The sequence below is a fragment of the Brachycentrus maculatus genome, unplaced genomic scaffold (assembly GCF_059751285.1).
Source record: "Brachycentrus maculatus isolate JH-2025_06_01 unplaced genomic scaffold, ASM5975128v1 h1tg000061l, whole genome shotgun sequence".
Taxonomy (NCBI): domain Eukaryota; kingdom Metazoa; phylum Arthropoda; class Insecta; order Trichoptera; family Brachycentridae; genus Brachycentrus; species Brachycentrus maculatus.
In genome coordinates this window covers 1,551,738-1,569,202 of record NW_028280815.1, presented here as the reverse complement: position 1 = coordinate 1,569,202, position 17,465 = coordinate 1,551,738, and the positions used below count along the sequence as shown (strand labels likewise).

The window sequence follows — 17,465 nt, the reverse complement described above, 5'->3', positions numbered from 1 at the left end:
TGCGTCAATATGATGCAGTGCCCTATGCACCATAGGATGCGGATAAGAGTTAAAAGAAGAAAAGAATATCATACAGTATTGTTTTTTTTTTAATGGTCAAAATCAGTTTTAAAAACGCAAAAGTGGCACCAACCCTGAATTTTACAGATAAGTTTGCTGAGGTGTAGCATAAGGGGTCACTTTGAATCTCAGGATTGTAAAATACAAACATGCAACTTCTCATTGTTTTTTGTTTGTTTGTTTTTACAGGGATAATTTTGGAGGCGTGGATGGCTGGCTGTGCTGATAGAATAATATAGCACTTAAAATATTTATACACGAAACAAAGAGTCAATATGTTTTCATTTACAAACGCTTAATTTTATAAAGTTTTTCTTCTTATATTGTGTGCCTGATATGTAAACTACGGTCTTGGAATAATTGAAAATACCATTTTGCTGAAAAAGTGCTCTCAAGCAAAGTAAGTACTTATCCAACTATTTACTTACAGTTCAATATCATTACTTTACTGCTATTTCAACCTTTAACCCTTATAGTGCTGAGCTTATTTTCACATGTTTTGCATAAATTGCCAATTGCTTTTCATCATCACTACTTGACAAATTTGACATTTTGCAGGTAGAGATAAAAAACTTTTACTTAAAAAAATACAAAAATCAATGTTAAATTCACAGCAAAATAATTTTAAACGGTTATTTACAAATGTTATTTTCATATTATTTTTGACATCTCATCAAAGATGAAGAAGAATATGGAAGTCTGGGCATTTACGGGGCTGACGACCGTCATAGGCTGGTTTAAGTGATCACTTTACACACGTGTAACATTCACCAATTCTACCCATTATTGACAACCACACTACTCAAATTCTTGGAAGTTCTGTATATATGAACCAATTTAGAAACCTTGTTCTTGAATCACTAGAACTTCACTAGAGACATCTATTGGTGAGATGTAAAGAAGCTTTTTACTAAGCAGAAACTCTTATATTAGTATGTGAGAGCCGAATCCTGGATTATAATCACACACATGAGAAACGCCAGAAAATACCATTTTCATTTTTATTATTTAAGTTTATAATTTGACCAGACAATTTATTTACAACATTTTGAGTGTGTCCAAATACTTGTTCACAAAATCTGGATTATCTCCAATTACAGGAGTTAGTACTCCTCCTCCTAATAACTCCTGTAATTGGAGATAATCCAGATTTTGTGAACAAGTATTTGGACACACCCAAAATGTTGTAAATGTTATTTACTTATTTAAAAGTTATGCATGCGCTAAGACACGTCCGTACAGGTCGATACCTAAATCAAATTGCGCAATAGTCGGTATTCCGACGCTCCGCACTTTTTACGCATTAATAGAGAGTCCATCTATCGACTGTTGGCACTCTAAGGGTTAAGCATTATTCGGTTGTCATACATTGTAAGAATAGTGAAGGACATTGGTACCATAAACCAAGCTAGGACACAAAATGCCGAACCCTCTTCTGGTGGAACGGAAGGTCTGATGATGACAGTCAGCAGTTCGGCTTCTCCTGAGGAGTTTTATGTTTTTTCCTCCCAGCCATTGCTGGGAGCAAATGCTGAGAAGTTCCTGATTAGCCCTCACTAGATTATCCCTCCTATTCCCAGCACAGATTAAAATAAAACATCTTTAAACCTTGTGCATAATAAGCAAGGTAAAATAAATGCGACTTCCGTATAAAAAAAAAACCTGTTAAAACTGTCACTTAGAATTGTATAGCTACATAAGGACCGTAGTCCATTTGATCTTCACATTCGTTTGATAATGCCCTAACAAGGCGAAACAATTGTCACAATATAATTTTTTATATGTTTTTTGTTAATAAAATACAACTTAGTAGACTCAAAAAATCTGTGTTTGATTTAAAATAAATACATAAATAAAAAAAAAAAACCTTTAAGCAACCATATTCGCCTCATAAATTTGTTTTACTATGCTTTCTACACTCATTTGGTTCACGTGCCCATACCATCTCGGGTTGTGGTCCCGTGGTTAGTGTCGCGGACTCTTGAGTCAGAGTTTCTCGGTTCGAATCCACTCTACCACAATTTGATACCTATTTCTAATAATGAGCCGCTTAGGCTGACAGAAGTAGTATGAAATTGAAATATTTGTGTAAATAATAAAAACCACAAATATTTATCCTTTTTAAAAATAAAAATTGTATTTGGGTAGTATGTTTTCTAGGGATGGAAATATTGATAAAGACATAGAAAGGAGAGTGAATGCTGGGAACAAAGTGAATGGTGCACTGAAATCAGTTATAGCAAATAAAAACCTATCAGCGGAAGCTAAACTGGCAGTGCACAACGGAGTCCTGGTTCCAACTCTAATGTATGGAAGTGAAACATGGAGTTGGCAAAAGAAGGATGAAAGTAGACTGAATGCAGTCGAAATGCGATCTCTCAGAAGAATGTGCGACAAAACGATGTATGATAGATGTACGAATAGTGAAATAAGGAAGGAATGCAAAGCTGAGATAAGCATTATCGATAAAATTAAGAAAGGTGTGTTGAGATGGTTTGGACATGTAGAACGAATGAGTGAGGAAAAAACGGTAAAACAAATTTATGAGGCGAATTTTAGCGGGAAAAGAAGCAGAGGAAGACCGAGAAAAACATGGCACGATCAGGTATGCCAAATACTTGAAAGTGGTCAGGTTAGGAGTCGTAACAATCGGCGGGTATGTATGAGGAGATGCATGAACATGGAAGAGGCGAAGAATGTTTGCAAGGACAGAGTGGTGTGGCGTTCTATTCTCTCTGCCTACCCCTGCGGGGAAGCGGCGTGATGGTTAGTTAGTTAGTTAGTTAAAAATAAAAATAAAATCTCAACACACCTGTAATTTTATCGATAATGCTTATCTCAGCCTTGCATTATTTCCTTATTTCCCCATTCGCACATCTATCATGCATTGATTTGCTGCATGTTCATCTGAGAGATTACATTTCGACTGAACTCATTCTACTTTCATCCTTGCCTTTTGCTGTTTTGAATACGTAAAATATTTGTTACTTTTTTTCAGGTATCTTTGAACTGGAAAGTGACATACCGATTGTAAAGATGGATTTACTCAACGTATCGAGCATACGCAAGGTGTGCTTTATATGTAAGAGGTCGGACAATCTGAAGAGCGTATACGACAGTCTGTTACTTGATAGTAACGTGGGAAATCTGAAGCAGGCGTTAACCGCTTGTTTCAATTTGGAAGTATGAAATTATATTTGGCCATTTTTAAACGTTTGCTATATTATAGATATTTTTTACCTTATTTTTGCATTACTTTTTGTAGTTTAGCATTTTTTTAAAATTGAATATATTAAAATAGGCTTTTCACACCATAATAAAATAGGCTTTTCTGTCCGCCTCCATAGTGTAATGGTCAGCACGCTCGGCTACCGTTCTGGAGGTCCCGGGTTCGATTTCCAAGGGGGGTAAAAATAAATATAAGTGATTTTTTCACTATAATATTTATTCAATATTACCATGGACTGGTACCTGAAGCGGAGGACTGATCACCTTTCCTTCATGTGTAAAACGATCATGATAAAACTGCGTTTATAAGACACAGTGCCCTATGCACCATTGGGGTGCGGATAAGGGTTTTATTATATATTATATTTCACACCATGTTTCAATTAGCAAAACTTGAACAAATAAAATTCAAACTTTGCTTTCAACCACTTTTGACAAGCAAATTGTCACCTTCAGGGATGGACATGTGCATATCCATCTCTGAAGATGACATGTAATCCTTTTTGGACACTTCACCAGTGAAGTTCTCTTACATGGAACACATACGTACATATGTAACTCCACATAGTGTTCATATTTGGCTTCATAATATCCCGTAAACATATATGCGAAAATATAAATTACACATGTTTTACTTTTCTCAAAATGTTACGGCCTACCGGGAACAGTCTCAGGGTCCTAAGGGTTGAAGGCGGCTATTATTTTGGCATCAACTCTTGTTGGTGAATAATAATATGTCGGGTTGTGGTCCCGTGGTTAGTGTCGCGGACTCTTAAGTCCGAGTTTCTTGGTTCGAACCCACTCTACAACAATTTGATACCTATTTCCAATAATGAGCCGCTTAGGCTCACAGAAATAGTATGAAATTGAAATATTTGTGTAAATAATAAAAAAAACTAATATTTATATATTTTTTTAAAATAAATAAAATAAAAAAGTTTGCATTTAGTTTCCTCGTATGGTGTATCCAATGCTTGAATGTGTCGCTTGATGTCGTTGTTATTTTATTAATTTATTTTGTAATTCTTTTGTGTTATTAGATGCTTGGTATTATTTGAAAATAAATATACGCGACTGATGTGTCGTACTATCTGAACGATGTTATTTCCTCACCGTTTTCTGCATGCTTGAGGTGAGGATACATTCCAAGTTTATTGGTTTTTTTTCAATGTATGTTTTCTTGGAGCATTTAAATCATTTTCATATTTCCTCACTAGCTGGTGAATGACAATAATAACGGATTTATGTGCCAAAACTGCGAGCAGCGCCTGCGAGATGCCTTTTCCTTCCGCAAGCAATTAGAGGCTGTCGATAACATCACACCTGCTGAAGAAAATCACAGTAATAACAATTTATATTTTTTAATCATAAGAAACCGATTTAATTCAGATAAAATTTGCTAAGTTGTGTACATAAACTGAAACCCAGATTTTACGTTTTCCTGCCAACTGTGTGTAATTATTTCAGTCCCAATATATTTTAATTAATTTAATACACGCTTTTACGTTTTTCCTCGTAATTTACTTTAAAAATATCCAAAGTAGAGTTACTCACGATGGCAATGAGTCAGCACAGTGCTAAAAGCTGAAAGAGATTTTAAAAGGGTTATTCATCAGCAGCAGGCTAGCAATGTTTCATTCGAAAAACAGTGCTGCGCATTGGATGGATAGATCGCAATGTCAAAGTAAATTGATGGTTAATACTCAATTTTAAAAAACATATTTTTCTAGCATTGGTGGCGTTCAAGAAGAAACTTTTAATTTTATAAACTGGAAAAAATCAACAAAGTAATCTACGTGTTTTTTTAAACAAAAAAATAAGATTTTAAATGTTGTTTTTTTTTTATACAAACCGTACCTTAAAAAACGTAAAATAGGGGTTCCACTGTATTTGTTTTTAATTAACAACAAAAAAAATTAATAGATTTTTTTTTCCTCACGCTGAGGGTCTTAGGAATCCCCTCCCTTTGTCCTCAAATCACTGCATATCCTCCGCATTCCGTATTGCTCCGACTACTGATGAACTCGTGGCGGCCTTGATTTAGCCTGGCCATTTAGTGGGATTCAATTCAATGTATTCAATTATTAATATATCCATAACAAACTTACATTCAAGACGTACAAGTGGGTATTATTAATATAAATTATAAGTATACAATATAAAAAAAAACTCTTGTCAAAGTAGTTGAAGAATCCCGCTTTAGAATACCTCCTCAGACACATGGAACAGATTAATATCCGGTGTGATATTGTTCAGCGTAGCGGTAGCAGCATCTTCCTTTTCCTCTTTCTCAATGCTACCTCGGACCCCTCCCATGACCGTAAACTTTTAAAGACTGTTATCCCTAATTCTGGCAATGTGTTAAAAAAAACTGAAATACTCGTTTCAACCAGATGGAGGATAGTCTGTCATCTGTATTTAGCTCATTTAAAATGGATTTGAGGGGATCACAATCAGATAACATGGATATGCGGGTATCGGGAGAGTAAAAAATGGTTAGTAACAATTGTTTAGTTACCCCATTCCAACATTGTTTATTCTCCCCTATGTTAAATCTGATAATTCTCCTTATTATCATATTGTATATTCAAAAATAACTGTTGTAAATCAAAATGGTGACAGAGAGAGATAAACATTTTTTGTAGTACAATATGTTTTAACAGTTTGTTAAATTATAAATACAATTTATATTTGAAGCACTAACTTTATGATTTTCCATTTTATAATTAAAATGTAATTTTGTGTTAAAATCACTATGAATATTTTATTGTAACTTAATTATAATGTCTACCGGTTTCGAAGCTAACCGCTTCTTATCAAGACTAAAAATATTCATAGTGATTTTAAAACAAAGTTACATTTTAATCATAAATTATAAATATTATAGGTGTCTCAACTTGATATGAAACATCTGTCGTTCTTCTTATATGAAATAAATTTTTATATGGAAGTCTGAGCATCCCAGGGCTTCTGACTTGGCATTTGGGTGGTTTTAACCAGAGGTTTCTAACTCAAAAGGCACCAACGGCCGCATAAGGTATTTTGGGTACGCCGGCGGGCCACATCAAAAAACTCAAAAATCTCATTTTCATTTTTATCTAACTTTAAGTGAATAATTTATGATCGAAGACAGTCACATGAGGTACAGTAGATCCAACTTATTGATTTTGTAAAAGAATATCATATGTTCCAGCAAAAAAAATATTTTAATAATAAACGAAAAATATAACTGAGGGTATCTGCGGGCCGCAAAAAAATACTCGCGGCCTGCGGGTTGCGTGTTTGACATGCCTGGTTTAAACGATTACCTTATACACTTATGTAACGTTCGCCATTCTTTCCATTATTATTGTATTAAGTTTTTAAACCTGTACATATGCAACGGCCTTGATTACCTTCCATATGCTGGTACATCATCCGTAGGGTGAATTACAATTTGGCCAGTGAGTGTATGACTATTTGTAAATAAATTGAAACATGTTAAATTGCTGAATTATTTCTTAGTTCCCTCGCTGCAGGGTAATTTTATTGATGGAGACTTTGAGACGTTGGTGGATCTATATGACCTTCCGCCTACCATTGAAGAAGAGGATTCCACGACCGTTCATAATGTTACCTCGTTGCCAGAAATCCAAGGTAATTTTTTTTTCATATTCTATGATATATCTATTGTGTTTAACTCTTACCACTCTGTAGGCCAGACATTCTGGCCCGTATGATTCTAGTAGGCAGCTCCGTGGGCCACAATGTCTGGCCCGGCGCAGGTATACTTTAATCACTGATTTCTCTATCACCCAAGTATATTCTACCAAAAAATATTTCAGATAAATACAGTTAATCTTAATTAACACAGTCATGTGAATTGCCAGACAGAGTGTCCCAAAATTAGGGAACCAAAATATTTATTTTAATGGTAGAAAAACGTCGAATATTTTTGATCTTGATATTGAGTAGCTGATCAGTTATGAGGAAAAATGGTCAGAGTGGAAAGGGTTAAGTTATAACACAAGTCGTGTAACAACAATACTAAATGATTCATGTTTATGGCTTAGATCTCAAGCGTTCAAATCAGAATGCGTTCAGCCGTACTCTGGGCTGGTCGTGTGCTCACGCTCAATAAAAAAAAACATATTTTTGAATTTTATTTGTTTTTTAGATTGGAAAAAATGGAAAAAAAATATATATTTATTTCAATACCTTTCAATAACTCTTTTCTTTTTAAACCATACAATTATTTTAAAGAAAAACTAATTTTTTCAATGCAAAATCAATGTTTTAAGAAAAAAATCATTTACGTAAAATGTTACCTGATGATTTAGAGAAAATAAAGTTGCGACTTAAGGAATACTTGGCCTTAAGTAACGAGTTACCTCTTTACTAGAGTGTACTGCTCACGTTTAGGGAAGAGGATCGCTTCACAAACTATTTTTCAGACTAATTTTTAAGATTATAATGCTTTAAATTACATAAATAATGTGTGTTTGTGTGTGTCAATTATTTGTGATCTAAAATGAGTTCAAGACAAGACAATTATTTAAAAATCTTAATAAACTGTTATGATGGAATTATGACATTTTAAATTACGCAACGCCCAATTGACTGTGAAATATAGCTACGGCTTATGCAACATCGCTTATCATGTTTCTACTTATGCTCAGAGACAAGTTTTATATATTTATCGATTTGGCATTTAATTTGTAGAACTCCATTTTAATTTATGTATTAATTTTTAAATCAAACATATATTTTTTGATTCTACTAAATTGTATTTTTTTTTTTTTTAAAAACACTTCTTCTTCTAGATCCTATGGATCTGTTTGTGCCTCCGCTTGTAGCTCTTAGGATGTTGACTCCCAGCTGTCTTATCTCTTTTTTGGAGGTCTGCCTGGGGGTCTGCGTTCTTCAGGGAATCCTGGACGTGGAAGTCTGTCATCTGACATTCTGTTTACATAATCATTCTGGTATCGCCTTCGTTGTCGTCCCCACCTCACGATAGCCTCTGTCTTACACATGCTCCGGATATCGGTATTTCTTACTCGGTCTCTCAATGTGTTTAAAATTAATATTGTGACACGTTTGAAAATGCCATAACTAGGCGAAACAATTGTCACAATATTAATTTTTTTTTTTTATAAAATACAACTTAGTAGACTCAAAAAATCTGTGTTTGATTTAAAAATTAATACAAGTTTTATACCCTGTTTCTAATTTTGAATGGGTTTACTCTCTAATTAAAGTTACTGTAGTTCCATGTATTCTTAAGTGAAAAATTCTAAGCATAAAGCCATAAGTTATATGATTCTGTGATTCTTAGTTAGCAACAAGTTACTTAAGTTCAAATTTTCTCTGTTATACATTTATTTCTCAATAAGTTAAATTTCAATATTTCGACTTTTTATTTGGCGATAAATTTTAATTGCTGTTTTATTTTTAAGACATCCCATCGCCGCGGCGCGATTTGCCATCGGTGGAATTCATCCAAGAATTGGAAATTCCGTGGGTTTGTGAGGTTATCATCTCCGAGGATGGTAACAATGAACCGGCCCAAGAAGCAAGCCAAGTGGACCATCAGGACAATGTGCGGCCGCACCCATATTCCAAAGGTATTTTCAGTGTACCAATCAGTAAGTCAAATAATATTTTTTTTTTCAAATAAATAGACTTTGTTTTTTGATCCACTCACATTTTTATTAACAACCAACTAGTTTTGGCAACAACGTGTTGCCCTCTTCAGGGTTTAATTTATAAATTTAATAAATTAAACCCTGAAGAGGGCAACAGGTTGTTGCTGAAGCTAGTTGGTTGTTAATAAAAATGTGAGTGGATCAAAAAACAAAGTCTTTTTATTTCTCAAAATAATATATCAATATGATCCACAAAGTTAATGCTTTCAATATTCAAAATCAAATAATTATACTCAATCTAGAAAGCCTTTCTTATATTATTCTATTATATAGATTCTATGTCAAATGCTCATTTAATCTTCTTTTCCTAGCTCCATCCCAACTTATCGTCTTTGTATCTACAAAGTTTGTTGGAGTCAGCTCTCCTCGTCTTCATGTTACCCTTTTATCATGAACAACGTCACCTAGGCCATGCCTTTGAATCGTGTTATCTTCCTGTAGCATCCATAAACTTTTTGGTCTTCTTCTAGTTGTCTTTCGAGGAAGATCCATGGCGATTGGCTGGTTCACAAAATGTTCAAGTTCTCTGTGTCCTATGTGCCCATACCATACCAATTGCCTTTGCTCTATCTTACCATTGATGTCTGTTACACCCAGCCTTCGACGTATGCGTGAACTTTTTATTTTGTCTCAAAGGCACTCCTGCTGACCATATAAGCATTCGCATTTTTGCAGTTTCTAGTTGCCTACAGCAGGTGTCATACATTGTCCAGTATTTGGAGCCATAGAGGAGTGTGGGTGTGACAATTATTTGGTAGACTTTCCCCTACTATGAAACTTGTTTCAATCTACCTTAATACGGGACTATCGTAAAATAGGACTATAAGAAAAACTCACATTATACCTAAAACGTTTGCTTAAAACATTAAAAAAGTAAGTGTAACATATTTTTGAGAACTTTATATAAAATACAAACACAAAATAAGGGTAAAAAATTAAGATACATGCTAGTTGTCACCACATTCTTTCCATGTGTTGCCTCGGCGCTCCCCACAGATTGGATGTCCGTCGTAAATTTTACGAATATCCCGTAATCTAGGGTTAAAACTATAACAACAATGGGTTCTTAAATAACCGAGTGTTCCAAGCTATACGGGACACCATCATGACAAATTGTTGTAAATTAATGTTTTTTTTACTTATTTTATTTGAACCTTTTTTTTTTTTTTTTTTTTTAAACCCTTATCCGCACCCCAATGGTGCATAGGGCACTGCTTCATATAAACGCAGTGTTATCTCAATCGTTTACACATGAAGGAAAGGTGATCAGCCCTCCGCTTCAGGTACCAGTCCAGGGTAATATGGAATAAATATGACAGTGAAAAATCACTTATATTTATTTTACCCCCCTTGGGAATCGAACCCGGGACCTCCAGAATGGTAGCCGAGCGTACTGACCATTACACTTCGGAGGCGGAACCTTTAGTAATTTAAACTTTTTTTTTATTGATTTGACAGTTATTTGGTGGTAATATCTATCCATTTTCTATTCAAACTATACTCGGTAAACACCACTTCTTCTTCAAATCTATCAGAACACAATCAAACATATAATGAGAATAGTTTAGAAATTGTAAAAAAATAATTATACTTGCGGGATTTTGTTGTCATCACTATGTCCCCAACATACCTACATTCCTTACAGAAACATTAGTAATCCACAAAAATATTAATAACAATAAATCCATACTTAGCAATATGATAAATGACTAAAGCCTTTTCCCTTTTGTCTATGGTCCTACTGATAAAAAATCATAAAGAAACAGCCCCTACCCCCCTACTAGTCTTTCAATGTCTCGAGGGTGTTTGATAATGATTTATATAATCAATATCAAAATTAAACATAAGGAGAGTGTTATATTATCATACCACATTGTTAACAATGCTTATTTAATATACAAAATAAATAAAATTGATAATGATGCTGAAAATGCGTCAAAATATTTATTGTAACTGCAGACAGTTGGTAGAATTCCATATTGAATTGTTGGGTAATATATCCAAAATAAAACAAGGTTTGTTGGATTGAATTCTACATTTATTTATGTGTATGTTAATACGTGACGCGTTTCGTCTTCTTAGGACATTATAAAACACTCCGTCTGTATTTAATAGCGTTTGATAGCGTCAAAATATGTTGCAATCAATTTGAAAAAACAGCAGCATTCACCGAATGATGTTTAAATAAAAACAATGATTTAAACCTTAGACGTATCTGTGGAGGAAGAAGACGAGGACTCTGCAGGTGGCGAGTGCCCCATCTGCTCCGAGTTCCACGCTGACGGCATGGCCCTCTACCGGCACTACACCTCTCACTTCTGGCATCAGACCTGCCCCATCTGCGGGAAGGAGTTCCACTACAAGCCGGCTTACGGGGACCACCTGGCCACGCACGGGCGGCGCTTCCAGTGCGCCCGCTGCGAGCGCTCCTTCCACCAGAAGCGTCTGCTGGTACGCCACGTGCGGCTGCACCACGAAAGGAAGATTTACATCTGCAGCAGATGCCCGAGGACCTTCAGGGAGCCCTCCAAGAGGCGGCGGCACCTACTCATGAAACACGGCGTGCCCTGCAAGCACTATGCATGCCGAGTCTGCAGCAAATTGTCTTTTACGTTGCAGAAGTACAACGTGCATATGAAGAGGCACTCGTACGGAGTAGGCGCTGAATGCGGGATCTGCTGTATACTTTTCTTTCCTCTGCCGGAACCCAGATGACAGAGGATCGTGGACCGGGGTATGAAATTATTATTATTTATTATCTTAAAACTATATGAATATGTAAACATGAAATGCCTAATCAAATGGACCTACGATAAATCTATATACAATTCGGATAAGGGTTGAAGATTTATCACAGTGATGAGCGATTGAATCAATCAAGGCGACGCCGTGGCGTGAATAGGTAGATGCTCGACTGCGAAACTGGCGTTGCGGGTTCGATTCTCGCCAATCGTAAAATAAATTCAAGGAAGATTCATTTTCAATTGGTATTTGCGATGTATTTTTCACATTTACCTTGCCTATTCTTACTATCCTACCTGCAGACTCTAAAAGTAGAAGGGTTATTCCTTTGAAAATAAAAAACAAAGGAAATTTATTTTTAAAAGAAATAAGGACTTCTACAAAATAAGTTATTACTTAATTCTGTTTTTGGATTTGATCATTTGAAGCTGATGACTAATCAGTGCACAAATTTTGGTTGTGTATTGTGTACTTCTTGCTTATATTTGACAATTTGACATCAAAAACTTAAGCCGGAAAAAAATATAAACTGAGAAAAGGTAAAAAATACCATCCCAATTTGGTAACCGAAAAAGTGACAGTCAATCATTATGATTTTTTTTTGTTTTACAGATAAAGTAATTTTTTTTTGTGATCGATGCATTATGATGGCCGCTTCTCTCCAGGGTGCATCGTCTCAGAAGAATAACAGTATCGTGCAGCCACCGTCAGCAGAATGAGTGCAGCGTTAATCTTACAAGGGGTGATTGCTACAAACTTTGGGAAACAAGTTCGGCTTCTTCAACGAAAAGCGGAAATCCTCTCCTGATTTCTGGCAATGCAGTAAAACCTCGATATAACGGACCTCTGTTTAACGAAAAACAAATCTGGCCAAATTATTGACTATTCATCAGATAACGAAGTTTAAGTATATTATACACATTTTTGTAATTTTAGGGAATTGATTATGTAATAAAAATAAACTGCTCATTTCAAAAGTGCAAACAAAACTTGATTCCTTTTTCAAAGCAGGATTATCGAAAACAAGCATGTCAATATCAAACAGTCAATTCACGATGAGTGTCTGAAGACAAAAACTAGAATTTTTTATGTCTTTTTTATTGTTTATTAAATATAAATACAGTTTACAACATTTTGAGTGTGTGTATATATATATATATATATATATATATATATATATATATATATATATATATATATATATATATATATATATATATATATAGAAGTTCTATATATATATATATATTCATATGAACCAATTTAGAAAATAAGAGTTTCTATAACTATAAGAGTTTCTGCTTAATAAAAAGCTTCTTTACGTCTCACCAATAGATGTCTCTAGTGAAGTTCTAGTGATTCAAGAACAAGGTTTCTAAATTGGTTCATATATATAGAACTTCTAAGAATTTGAGTAGTGTGGTTGTCAATAATGGGTAGAATTGGTGAATGTTACACGTGTGTAAAGTGATCACTTAAACCAGCCTATGACGGTCGTCAGCCCCGTAAATGCCCAGACTTACATAAACTTCTTCATCTTTGAAGAGATGTCAAAAAATAATATGAAATACAGTTCATATTATATTTTCAAAAAAAACCTTTTTTTCCGATCATTTTAAACCTATTTTTATATAACGGACTTTCGGCTTTAACGGACGCCCCCTCCCACCAATTAGTCAGTTATAACGAGGTTTTACTGAATTTTAAATCAGGCTTAAGCTTTAACAATTCACTGAAGAGACAATCAATTTTAGGAAAATGAACAAAATATGTGAATCTGTGTTATATTCTAAGGAGTGTTGATGTTTTATTATGGTAGCCCGTTGATGAATTGGCACAGTTGCCACTGTGGCAATTCTTATCTCGCAGCCGCACAATATAAAAATGTATGAGTAGTATATATTTATATGTAAATATGAAAACATGTGAAGTTTGCAGTATACCTGTGTTATATTCTAATGAGTACGGTTGTTATATGATATATTTGGATAACATGGCTTTTCTTATCTTGTACACAACCCCTTAAAAATATAAATGTACAAACAGTATATATTTGTATGTAAATAGGTAAACATCGACGAAAGATGTGAAGTTTTCAGTACATCTGTGTTATATTCTAATACGTATGGCTGTTATATGCTATATTTGGTTGCCGTTATGGCAATTTTTATCTTGTATGTGACAGCACTATACAATAATGTGTGAACATTATGTTTATTTATATGTAAATATGAAACCATGTGATGTTTTCATTATATCTACATTATATTCTAATGGGTATGGCTGTTATGTGCTATATTTGGTTGCCACTATGGCAATTCTTATCTCATACATGACAGCACTAAACAATAATGTGTGAACATAATATATTTATATGTAAATACGAAAGATGTGAAGTTTTCAGTACATCTGTGTTATATTCTAATACGTATGGCTGTTATATGCTATATTTGGTTGCCGTTATGGCAATTTTTATCTTGTATGTGACAGCACTATACAATAATGTGTGAACATTATGTTTATTTACATGTAAATATGAAACCATGTGATGTTTTCATTATATCTACGTTATATTCTAATGGGTATGGCTGTTATGTACCATATTTGGTTGCCACTATGGCAATTCTTATCTCATACATGACAGCACTAAACAATAATGTGTGAACAATATATATTTATATGTAAATACGAAACCATGTGATGTTTTCAATGTATGTGCGTTATATTCTAATGGGTATGGCTATTATGTACCATATTTGGTTGCCACTATGGCAATTCTTATCTCATACATGACAGAACTAAACAATAATGTGTGAACAATATATATTTATATGTAAATACGAAACCATGTGATGTTTTCAATGTATGTGCGTTATATTCTAATGGGTATGTATGGCTGTTATGTGCTATATTTTGTTGCCACCATGGTAATTCTTATCTCTAACACTAAACAATAATGTGTAAACAATATATATTTATATGTAAATACGAAACCATGTGATGTTTTCAGTATATCTGTGTTATAATCTAATAAATAATATTAATAATATTGCCGTTATGGTAATTCTAATCTCGTACTTGATCGCAAAAAAAAACAATGTGTGAACAATATATATTTGTATGTAAATAGATATACCTTTCCCTTCCGGTGCTAAAATAAAAAAAAACGTTGTGCTGTTGGGTCCACAATAAAAAATTAGCGATTTTAAATCGGAAAAATATGGATATTCATAGCTATTATTCCCTTTATTCATTATAAATGATGTCAAAAATTATAATAATTTAGATTTATTTGCTGAAAACATTTAAAAAAAAAAAACATCTGGCAACGCTCACGGAACAAGCATAAGTCCACTCTTGTCGGAAGCCCAAAAGCTACTGCCGCTAGCCGCTAGCCAGAAAACATTGAGCTTTGAGCTCCTCACGCTTGCACAGTGCAAGTATGCGAGAGTGAGATGCGAATATAGTGTCGCGGTTCCCATACACTCTTCACGCGCTGTTTATACGCAAATTTATTTCCGATATTCACAAAATACCTCCCATGTACCCGATAAATTCTGATTATTATTATTTATTTTTTTTAAATCGATGCGTAAATATGTTATGGAAGAATACCTAAAATCTTAGCCTTGTATTTATTATATTTATAGAGATATTATGGTTATTAGAAACAATGTGTACAAGGTACACAACACCGGGAAGGGAGGGTTAACAAAAGTTTTCTGTATATCTGTGTTAAAATCTGTATCTGTGGTATGGTAATATTAGCTGTACTTAATTATACGTAACAGTTGTGAGCTTCTTTACATATAGTTGTGATAATGAATGGTTTGCCTTTGTAGCATAGTGGTAAGCACATTTTTCTACTGTACCGGAGGTCCCAAAAGGATCAAAATAAATATAAGTGTTTTAATCACATTGTGGTCTGATGCCTCAAGCGAAGGACTGTTCATCCTGTTTTCATGTGATTAAAAATCAAAACAACACTGCATCGATATGATTCAGTGCCTTATACACCGTTGTGCTTAGGTAAGGGAAGAAGAAGCATTGCTGTGATGTTTCCTATGAATCGACCAAAATCTTTAATATTTCTTTCAAAAGTTGTCTAACGAAATTTAGAAATATATATATATATATATATATATATATATATATATATATATATATATATATATATATATATATTTATATTTATATATATATTTATATATATATATATATATATATATATATATATATATATATATCCCAAAGCTAAATGTTTTGTATAATGATACTGCCTCAGTCACATATTAAGTATATTATCATATAAAACGCTTTTTTTTTCTTCAAAAATGGGTGACATCTATGCCAAATATTAAAAAAAAAAAATGGAATGTCTTTTAAAATTTTATCTTTGATTGGGTAATGGATTGAAATGTAATCAGATGATCTATGCTTTTAAGGCGAGAAAGCGATTCAGCCAGGTTTTCTAGTCTATGGTCATCTCTGTATTGAAATGAGACCTATCATACTCGCTAAAAGAAGGTACCTATTTTAATTACAACGGACGCATGTCTTTATTGGAAATTAGGCACCCCCTGATTGTCTGAAATGGCTTGATAAAAATAATAACAGAACTCTTGAAATGCCTAGAAATCCCCTGTTTGTACAACTTAATGCATCTGCTGATATGCCCTTAATATATACACAATACATATTATGTTATTCCATTTAGATATATATATATATATATATATATATATATATATATATATATATATATATATATATATATATATATATATATATATATATATATATATATATATATATATATATATATATATATATATATATATATATATATATATATATATATATATATATATATGTATATATGTATATATGTATATATGTATATATGTATATATGTATATATGTATGTATGTATGTATGTATGTATGTATGTATGTATGTATGTATGTATGTATATATGTATATATGTATATATGTATATATGTATATATGTATATATATATATATATATATATATATATATATATATATATATATATACAGTGGAACTTCTCATAACGAGTAATTCACATAGCGTGCAAAAAACGGGAGTTACAGAGAAAGGGCAAGTCCCTTTTTCACGACATTCACTTGTGAGCCGAGACTTCCCCGCCAGGTAAAACAAGAAATATTTCCCTTAACAAATAAGATTCTGGAACGAATTATGATCATTATGAGAGGTTCCACGGTATATTTGTGTGTGCGCCTGTGAATGTAGGAGATTGTAAGTACGTAAGATATTAAAAACAAATTTTATAATCTATTTAAGTATAACCTAACTCAAAGTCGTGATATAATTCCCTCAATTAACCTGCCAAATGACTCTGTGTGCCCTTATTTCTACAATTATCGAATATTTAAAAAAAGGGAACATTTTTTGTGCTGGAGAAGCAACAAAAAATAATCCTGACAAAAGTTACTGATTAATTGTTGTTGTTTATAAAATAAGTATGTGTGTATGTTTCGAACATATTTTATAAGGTAAATTCAAATAAATACAAGTGATTTTTTTCACTCGAATATTTATTCAATATTACCCTGAAGCGGAGGGCTGATCACCCTTCCTTCATGTGTTAACGATCAAGATAACACTGCGTTTGTACGATGCAGTGCCCTATGCACCATCAGGTGCGGATGAGGTTTTGAAAAAGAAGAAATCTACTTTACCTGTCTGCAAGTGATTTTCTGCGGACA

General features: G+C 33.4%; 1 protein-coding gene across 1 annotated transcript; it reads left to right on the top strand.

Moving 5' to 3' along the window:
- Window positions 1-249: 249 nt before the first annotated feature.
- Window positions 250-12,579, top strand: LOC148311542 (uncharacterized). The gene is made up of 8 exons (XM_088256487.1): window positions 250-460; window positions 3,059-3,243; window positions 4,329-4,420; window positions 4,506-4,629; window positions 6,793-6,924; window positions 8,724-8,891; window positions 11,182-11,706; window positions 12,327-12,579. Exons 3-7 carry the CDS (start codon window positions 4,412-4,414, stop codon window positions 11,685-11,687), a joined length of 939 nt encoding a protein of 312 aa, XP_088112613.1. The 5' UTR covers window positions 250-460; window positions 3,059-3,243; window positions 4,329-4,411; the 3' UTR covers window positions 11,688-11,706; window positions 12,327-12,579.
- The last annotated feature ends 4,886 nt before the right edge of the window (window positions 12,580-17,465 follow it).

Coding starts and splice junctions, on each gene's coding strand:
- LOC148311542 (XM_088256487.1), top strand. Junction 4,630..6,792: donor ACCTGCTGAAGAAAATCACA/GTAATAACAATT, acceptor ATTATTTCTTAG/TTCCCTCGCTGCAGGGTAAT. Junction 8,892..11,181: donor GCCGCACCCATATTCCAAAG/GTATTTTCAGTG, acceptor TTTAAACCTTAG/ACGTATCTGTGGAGGAAGAA.